General features: G+C 45.6%; 1 protein-coding gene across 1 annotated transcript in view; it reads left to right on the top strand.

Moving 5' to 3' along the window:
* Positions 1 to 3,240, top strand: part of LOC143301746 (uncharacterized) — a 24,169-nt gene extending 20,929 nt beyond the window's left edge. Inside the window, exons 3-4 of the mRNA XM_076616133.1 lie at positions 2,172 to 2,511; positions 2,908 to 3,240. Coding sequence (XP_076472248.1) covers positions 2,172 to 2,511; positions 2,908 to 3,240 — 673 coding nt within the window. The remainder of the gene's footprint in view (positions 1 to 2,171; positions 2,512 to 2,907) is intronic.
* Positions 3,241 to 10,000: the final 6,760 nt, after the last annotated feature.

Raw genomic sequence — 10,000 nt, 5'->3', positions numbered from 1 at the left:
CCTCTCCCCCCTACCCCACCCCTCCCCCTCTCTCTTTCTCTGTCTGTTTCTCTCTGTTTATGTCTCTGTCTTTGTCTCTCTCTCTATCACTGACTGTGTGTGTGTGTGTGTGTGTGTGTGTGTGTGTGGTCTGAGAAGACAATGGAATAAATTTGTATGTGTCTCTCTCCCTCCTGTTACAGCCCAGACTGTATGTGTGTCTGTCCCCCTCCTGTTACAGCCCAGACTGTATGTGTGTGTGTCCCCCTCCTGTTACAGCCCAGACTGTATGTGTCTCTGTCCCTCCTGTTACAGCCCAGACTGTATGTGTCTCTGTCCCTCCTGTTACAGCCCAGACTGTATGTGTGTGTGTCTGTCCCCCTCCTGTTACAGCCCAGACTGTATGTGTCTCTGTCCTGCCTGTTACAGCCCAGACTGTATGTGTCTCTGTCCCTCCTGTTACAGCCCAGACTGTATGTGTGTGTGTCCCCCTCCTGTTACAGCCCAGACTGTATGTGTCTCTGTCCCTCCTGTTACAGCCCAGACTGTATGTGTCTCTGTCCCTCCTGTTACAGCCCAGACTGTATGTGTCTCTTTCCCTCCTGTTACAGCCCAGACTGTATGTGTCTCTGTCCCTCCTGTTACAGCCCAGACTGTATGTGTGTGTCTGTCCCCCTCCTGTTACAGCCCAGACTGTATGTGTCTCTGCTCTGCCTGTTACAGCCCAGACTGTATGTGTCTCTGTCCCTCCTGTTACAGCCCAGACTGTATGTGTCTCTGTCCCTCCTGTTACAGCCCAGACTGTATGTGTCTCTGTCCCCTCCTGTTACAGCCCAGACTGTATGTGTCTCTGTCCCCCTCCTGTTACAGCCCAGACTGTATGTGTGTCTGTCCCCCTCCTGTTACAGCCCAGACTGTATGTGTGTCTGTCCCCCTCCTGTTACAGCCCAGACTGTATGTGTGTCTGTCCCCCTCCTGTTACAGCCCAGACTGTATGTGTGTCTGACCCCCTCCTGTTACAGCCCAGACTGTATGTGTCTCTGTCCCTCCTGTTACAGCCCAGACTGTATGTGTCTCTGTCCCTCCTGTTACAGCCCAGACTGTATGTGTCTCTGTCCCTCCTGTTACAGCCCAGACTGTATGTGTCTGTCCCCCTCCTGTTACAGCCCAGACTGTATGTGTCTCTGTCCCCCTCCTGTTACAGCCCAGACTGTATGTGTCTCTGTCCCTCCTGTTACAGCCCAGACTGTATGTGTCTCTGTCCCTCCTGTTACAGCCCAGACTGTATGTGTCTCTGTCCCCCTCCTGTTACAGCCCAGACTGTATGTGTCTCTGTCCCTCCTGTTACAGCCCAGACTGTATGTGTCTCTGTCCCCCTCCTGTTACAGCCCAGACTGTATGTGTCTCTGTCCCTCCTGTTACAGCCCAGACTGTATGTGTCTCTGTCCCCCTCCTGTTACAGCCCAGACTGTATGTGTCTCTCTCCCTCCTGTTACAGCCCAGACTGTATGTGTGTCTGTCCCCCTCCTGTTACAGCCCAGACTGTATGTGTCTCTGTCCTGCCTGTTACAGCCCAGACTGTGTGTGTCTCTGTCCCTCCTGTTACAGCCCAGACTGTATGTGTGTCTGTCCCTCCTGTTACAGCCCAGACTGTATGTGTCTGTCCCTCCTGTTACAGCCCAGACTGTATGTGTGTCTGTCCCTCCTGTTACAGCCCAGACTGTATGTGTGTCTGTCCCCCTCCTGTTACAGCCCAGACTGTATGTGTGTCTGTCCCTCCTGTTACAGCCCAGACTGTATGTGTGTCTGTCCCCCTCCTGTTACAGCCCAGACTGTATGTGTGTCTGTCCCTCCTGTTACAGCCCAGACTGTATGTGTCTCTGCCCTGCCTGTTACAGCCCAGACTGTATGTGTGTCTGTCCCCCTCCTGTTACAGCCCAGACTGTATGTGTGTCTGCCCTGCCTGTTACAGCCCAGACTGTATGTGTGTCTGTCCCTCCTGTTACAGCCCAGACTGTATGTGTGTCTGCCCTGCCTGTTACAGCCCAGACTGTATGTGTGTCTGTCCCTCCTGTTACAGCCCAGACTGTATGTGTGTCTGACCCCCTCCTGTTACAGCCCAGACTGTATGTGTGTCTGTCCCCCTCCTGTTACAGCCCAGACTGTATGTGTATCTGCCCTGCCTGTTACAGCCCAGACTGCGAAGAGCAGACACGCAACACCACTGCCATGGTGGAGTCCCTGTCGGAGAGCAAGATCGCCAGCTGCCTGAACGCCCAGTCCAGGACGGTCATCTACACGGGCCAGTGCCGCTTCAACCAGATCGTCTTCTCCACCTTGTTCCGCAAGACCTACCAGAAGGTGTACGCCTCCATCTTCCTCGTTTGCTTCATCGTCGTCTTCCTCCTCTACATCTCCATCTACCGCTCCGTCGTCGTCAGGAGAACCCGCAGACTCCGGGCGCGCCAGAAGAGCAGCTCCAGACTTCGCCGGGAGGTGTCGGTCACCGACACGCTCAACACGACCTCCAAGGCGGAAACTCCGTACAGGAAAGCCACCAGTGGGGAGTCCTCCTCCATGAACGCGTCCTCGCGGCGAGGTTCTTCAGGTCGGCGAGGGTCTTCAGGTCGGCGAGGGTCGTCAGGCCGCGGCTCGTCGTCATCCAAGTCCCGAACCGTGGGCGACAACAAAGCCCAGCTGAGGAAGACGTCCTCCAACGAAGACCTCCTCCAGACGCCCACGTCCCGCCAGACCAGACCTCAAGGGGAGGAGTCCCTCAAGCACACGTCGTCTGAAGAGGCACTGCTGCAGGCTGGAGCCCCATCCAAAGCAGAGGCTTCTTCTCAACAGACGAGTCCCTCCCCTCCTCCTCCTCCTCCTGCTGCTGCTGCTGCTAATGCGGTTGCTGCTTCAAACGCCGAGATGGAGATGAGTGAGATGATGTCCAGTCCCAGGAGCGAGCGGCAGGCCTCGCAGAGCGCGGCGGACATGGCCCTGAAGGAGAAGTATCTGCTGGCCAACCTCCGCACGGCCGTCATGCTGTTCGTGGTGACGGTGGTCTTCGTGCTGGCCTTCCTGCCGTCCTGGCTGATGGCGCACGGCGTGGTCCGCTTCCACGCCCTCGTCTTCTACGGCTACTTCCTCTACAACGTCTGCAACCCCGTCATCTACGCCTTCCTGAACCCCACCTTCCGCAAGGAGCTCAAGGACGTCCTCAGCTGTCAGGGATTCCGGGGCAGGAGTGGCACCCTGAGGAAGTGATGTTCTTGGATTGAACACCTTGAGGAAGTGATGTTCTGGGATGGAACACCCTGAGGAAGTGATGTTCTGGGATGGAACACCCTGAGGAAGTGATGTTCTGAGATTGAACACCTTGAGGAAGTGATGTTCTGAGATTGAACACCCTGAGGAAGTGATGTTCTGGGATGGAACACCTTGAGGAAGTGATGTTCTGAATTGAACACCCTGAGGAAGTGTTGAGGAAGAGATGTTATGGGATTGAACACCTTGAGGAAGTGATGTTCTGAATTGAACACCTCGAGGAAGTGTTGAGGAAGAGATGTTATGGGATTGAACACCTTGAGGAAGTGATGTTCTTGGATTGAACACCTTGACGAAGTGATGTTATGGGATTGAACACCTTGACGAAGTGATGTTCTTGGATTGAACACCTTGACGAAGTGATGTTATGGGATGGAACACCTTGACGAAGTGATGTTATGGGATTGAACACCTTGACGAAGTGATGTTCTTGGATTGAACACCTTGACGAAGTGATGTTCTGAATTGAACACCTTGAGGAAGTGATGTTCTGAATTGAACACCTTGACGAAGTGATGTTCTTGGATTGAACACCTTGACGAAGTGATGTTATGGGATTGAACACCTTGAGGAAGTGATGTTCTTGGATTGAACACCTTGACGAAGTGATGTTATGGGATTGAACACCTTGAGGAAGTGATGTTCTTGGATTGAACACCTTGACGAAGTGATGTTCTGGGATTGAACACCTTGAGGAAGTGATGTTATGGGATGGAACACCTTGAGGAAGTGATGTTCTTGGATTGAACACCTTGACGAAGTGATGTTCTGGGATTGAACACCTTGACGAAGTGATGTTCTTGGATTGAACACCTTGATGAAGTGATGTTCTGAGGGGTAACATTCAGGGATGTAACACCTTGATGAAGTGATGTTCTGAAGGTAACATTCAGGATGTAACACCTTGAGGAGGTGATGTTCTGAGGGGTAACATTCAGGATGTAACACCTTGAGGAGGTGATGTTCTGAGGGTAACATTCAGGATGTAACACCTTGAGGAGGTGATGTTCTGAGGGTAACATTCAGGATGTAACACCTTGATGACGTGATGTTCTGAAGGTAACATTCAGGGATGTAACACCTTGATGAAGTGATGTTCTGAGGGTAACATTCAGGGATGTAACACCTTGATGAAGTGATGTTCTGAGGGTAACATTCAGGGATGTAACACCTTGATGAAGTGATGTTCTGAGGGGTAACATTCAGGATGTAACACGTTGATGAAGTGATGTTCTGAAGGTAACATTCAGGATGTAACACCTTGAGGAGGTGATGTTCTGAGGGTAACATTCAGGGATGTAACACCTTAAGGAGGTGATGTTCTGAAGGTAACATTCAGGGATGTAACACCTTGATGAAGTGATGTTCTGAGGGGTAACATTCAGGATGTAACACCTTGAGGAGGTGATGTTCTGAAGGTAACATTCAGGGATGTAACACCTTGATGAAGTGATGTTCTGAAGGTAACATTCAGGGATGTAACACCTTGATGAAGTGATGTTCTGAGGGTAACATTCAGGATGTAACACCTTGATGACGTGATGTTCTGAGGGTAACATTCAGGATGTAACACCTTGATGACGTGATGTTCTGAAGGTAACATTCAGGGATGTAACACCTTAAGGAGGTGATGTTCTGAAGGTAACATTCAGGGATGTAACACCTTGAGGAGGTGATGTTCTGAGGGTAACATTCAGGATGTAACACCTTGATGAAGTGATGTTCTGAAGGTAACATTCAGGGATGTAACACCTTAAGGAGGTGATGTTCTGAGGGTAACATTCAGGATGTAACACCTTGATGACGTGATGTTCTGAGGGGTAACATTCAGGGATGTAACACCTTGATGAAGTGATGTTCTGAGGGGTAACATTCAGGGATGTAACACCTTGAGGAGGTGATGTTCTGAAGGTAACATTCAGGGATGTAACACCTTGATGAAGTGATGTTCTGAGGGGTAACATTCAGGGATGTAACACCTTAAGGAGATGATGTTCTGAAGGTAACATTCAGGGATGTAACACCTTGATGAAGTGATGTTCTGAAGGTAACATTCAGGGATGTAACACGTTGATGAAGTGATGTTCTGAGGGGTAACATTCAGGGATGTAACACCTTGATGAAGTGATGTTCTGAGGGTAACATTCAGGATGTAACACCTTGAGGAGGTGATGTTCTGAAGGTAACATTCAGGGATGTAACACCTTGAGGAGGTGATGTTCTGAGGGGTAACATTCAGGGATGTAACACCTTGAGGAGGTGATGTTCTGAGGGTAACATTCAGGGATGTAACACCTTGAGGAGGTGATGTTCTGAGGGTAACATTCAGGGATGTAACACCTTGAGGAGGTGATGTTCTGAGGGGTAACATTCAGGATGTAACACCTTGATGACGTGATGTTCTGAGGGGTAACATTCAGGATGTAACACCTTGAGGAAGTGATGTTCTGAAGGTAACATTCAGGGATGTAACACCTTAAGGAGATGTTCTGAGGGTAACATTCTGGATGTAACACCTTGAGGAAGTGATGTTTTGAGGGTAACATTCGGGATGTAACACGTTGAGGAGGTGATGTTCTGAGGGTAAAATTCAGGGATGTAACACCCTCCAAAAGAGATCTTTTGAAGATACGTCATGAATGTAACAGTTTCAGAAAGTGATGTTCTGCAGATATGTTACGAATGTTGTACTCCGAGAAAGTGATATTTTTGGAATCAGAAAAGTAACACCCTGTGGAAGTGATGAGCCATGAATGTTACACTCTGTGAGAAAGTGTTGTTCTTGGAAAACGTCTGGAATATAACCCCTACCCCCACCCCTGTGCCCCCGAGAAAATGTTGTTCTGGAGTGTAACACTGGAATTGAGGTTCTGGATGTTCTAGAATGTAACACTGGAATTGATGTTCTGGATGTTCTGGAATGTAACACTGGAATTGATGTTCTGGATGTTCTAGAATGTAACACTGGAATTGATGTTCTGGATGTTCTGGAATGTAACACTGGAATTGATGTTCTGGATGTTCTGGAGTGTAACACTGGAATTGATGTTCTGGATGTTCTAGAATGTAACACTGGAATTGATGGTCTGGATGTTCTGGAGTGTAACACTGGAATTGAGGTTCTGGATGTTCTAGAATGTAACACTGGAATTGATGTTCTGGATGTTCTGGAATGTAACACTGGAATTGATGTTCTGGATGTTCTGGAATGTAACACTGGAATTGATGTTCTGGATGTTCTGGAGTGTAACACTGGAATTGATGCTCTGGAGTTATGTCAGGAAAGCAACACCAGGGCAAAGCAATGGCCTGGAGATGCGTGTTGAATGTAACACTTTGTGTTCTGGAAAGTGATACACTGAGAACGTGATGTTTTGGAGATACATCATGAATGTTACACTCTGAGAAAGTGATGTTTTGGAGATACATCATGAATGTTACACTCTGAGAAAGTGATATTTTTGAGATACATCATGAATGTTACACACTGAGAAAGTGATGTTTTGGAGATACATCATGAATGTTACACTCTGAGAAAGTGATGTTTTGGAGATACATCATGAATGTTACACACTGAGAAAGTGATGTTTTGGAGATACATCATGAATGTTACACTCTGAGAAAGTGATGTTTTGGAGATACATCATGAATGTTACACACTGAGAAAGTGATGTTTTGGAGATACATCATGAATGTTACACTTTGAGAAAGTGATGTTTTGGAGATACATCATGAATGTTACACTCTGAGAAAGTGATGTTTTGGAGATACATCATGAATGTTACACACTGAGAACGTGATGTTTTGGAGATACATCATGAATGTTACACACTGAGAAAGTGATGTTTTGGAGATACATCATGAATGTTACACTCTGAGAAAGTGATGTTTTGGAGATACATCATGAATGTTACACTCTGAGAAAGTGATGTTTTGGAGATACATCATGAATGTAACACTCTGAGAAAGTGATGTTTTGGAGATACATCATGAATGTTACACACTGAGAAAGTGATGTTTTGGAGATACATCATGAATGTTACACACTGAGAAAGTGATGTTTTGGAGATACATCATGAATGTTACACTCTGAGAAAGTGATGTTTTGGAGATACATCATGAATGTTACACTCTGAGAAAGTGATGTTTTGGAGATACATCATGAATGTAACACTCTGAGAAAGTGATGTTTTGGAGATACATCATGAATGTTACACACTGAGAAAGTGATGTTTTGGAGATACATCATGAATGTTACACACTGAGAAAGTGATGTTTTGGAGATACATCATGAATGTTACACACTGAGAACGTGATGTTTTGGAGATACATCATGAATGTTACACTCTGAGAAAGTGATGTTTTGGAGATACATCATGAATGTTACACACTGAGAAAGTGATGTTTTGGAGATACATCATGAATGTTACACTCTGAGAAAGTGATGTTTTGGAGATACATCATGAATGTTACACACTGAGAAAGTGATGTTTTGGAGATACATCATGAATGTTACACTCTGAGAAAGTGATGTTTTGGAGATACATCATGAATGTTACACACTGAGAACGTGATGTTTTGGAGATACATCATGAATGTTACACACTGAGAAAGTGATGTTTTGGAGATACATCATGAATGTTACACTCTGAGAAAGTGATGTTCTGTTATCAGGAAAGTAACACTCCCGTTCGCCTCCAAGGTTTGGACAGTACATAGAAAACAAAATACAGATAAATCATATAAAAAATATTTACGCATTTAACATCGATACACATCATATCAGTACGAACACATCAAATAATAAATTACGATGTCGAGATTGACCATCCAAATGTAGCCCTTCCTTCTTTTATTTTTTTATTTATTTTTTTTATCTATGTTATTTTCTCATAGAACCCATACTAATTTTTGATTGACTAATAAGTATTCAATACAGCTCCAGCGCAGAGAAAAGATTTGTTTGGCATACTGATGACAGAAAATGACGATATGATACTTTCACTTGCAAAATATGTATCTGAGGCAATAAACATACGGAAAACGTCCATCATCGGTCCAAATACTCATTAGTCAATTAAAAATTAGTATGGGTTCTATGAGGAAAAAAAAAGCATAGAGAGAGGGGGGGGGGGGAGAGGGGGGGGGACAGATGGACATTTCTTGTGTTTGGAAGTTGCTTATGCCACTTGTATTTGGAAGTTGCTTATGCCACTTGTATTTGGAAGTTGCTTATGCCACTTGTATTTGGAAGTTGCTTATGCCACTTGTATTTGGAAGTTGTTTATGCCAAAAACATTTTCACTTTACTGTGGAACTGATAAAAAAAAAAAAAATTGCGCTGAATTTGAATTCAAGTTGAGATGTTTGGTTAGTATTTAAAAAAAAGAAGAAAAAAAAAGAAGTAAAAATGTAAATTTTACTGTTGTACTTTTCACATTCTGCCTGTCTTATTTGCTTAGTTTGTTGTGTTGTATTACAGCTTGGTATTTCTGTGTTGACGTCATTATTCTAATTGTTTACCTATTATGTACGAAAAATGTGTGCGTGGACCCACATATATGTCTTTTAAATGTATGTTTTTTGTTTGTTTTGTGATCATGAACAACAACAAAAATACACGTGTGTATTGCACTTTGGATATAATAAAGGTGACTGGATCTGACTTGTTTTGACTTGATCTCTGAAGATGACCATGGCTTCAAGAGTCAGATGGAAGACCGGTGGCTGTGGGTCCGGAGGTGACTGCTGAGGCCAACCCGGGCCCTGAAGTCTCGTCCACATGTGGGACACAAGTGAGTGTGTGCTGTCGTGGCAGTAGATGCTGCTCGGGCCTTGCGCACAGCACGCTTTCATTCCGCCTCGGTGATGCTGTGCCTGGCTTCAGCTGCACGGGCTCCTGTGGTGATCTTGCTGTGTCAAGCTAGAAGGTCCAGAGCAAGTGTCTCCAACGTATTGATTGATGTCGACGCCCAGGTCTTTGAAGGACGCTTTGAGGCAGGCGTTTCTTCTACCTCCAACTGAGCGCTCGCCCTGACACAGCTCTCCGTGCGGCAGCTGCTTAGGCAGTGGACTGTCTGGCATTCTGACCACATGTCAAGCCCACCTGGCTTGGGCTTTCTGCAGGAGGGTTTACATGCTGCAGTGACCAGCTCGTTCCAGCACTTCCGTGTCGGGGACTTTGTCCTGCCACATGATGTGGAGGAATCTGTGGAGATAGTACAGGTGGAAGCGATTGAGCCATTTGGCGTGTCTGCTGTAGACAGTCCAGGTCTCGCTGGCGTAAAGGATGGTGGTATGGATCACTGCACAGTAGACCTTCAGCTTGGTGGTAGCGCTGAGTCCTAATGAAATGCACCTTAGGGATCTTCTAAAACCAGTAAATCAAGAAGAATATGTTAAAAAAAGGAATAAAGTGAATTCAATGCAACGAAAAGCTATGCACAAGTATTACCAACAGAAAGTGACTAACAAAAAAGACTCAAGATCTATTTGGGATGCCATTAACAGACTAACCAACAAGCACTATACTAAATCACAAAATAATACTAATGATATAACCCCAGATACAATTAACAACCATTTTGTAAATATAGCTGAAAAGTTAATGACTAATGATAGATGGAAATATAATGATTTAGAACTGGTAACTGATTACTGTCAATCCAGAAATATAAATTCAAAAGTTTTTATCCCTTAT

The sequence above is a fragment of the Babylonia areolata genome, chromosome 28 (assembly GCF_041734735.1).
Source record: "Babylonia areolata isolate BAREFJ2019XMU chromosome 28, ASM4173473v1, whole genome shotgun sequence".
Lineage (NCBI taxonomy): Eukaryota > Metazoa > Mollusca > Gastropoda > Neogastropoda > Buccinidae > Babylonia > Babylonia areolata.
Note: the sequence above shows the minus strand (reverse complement) of the source record. Positions and strands in the feature narration are given on the sequence as shown.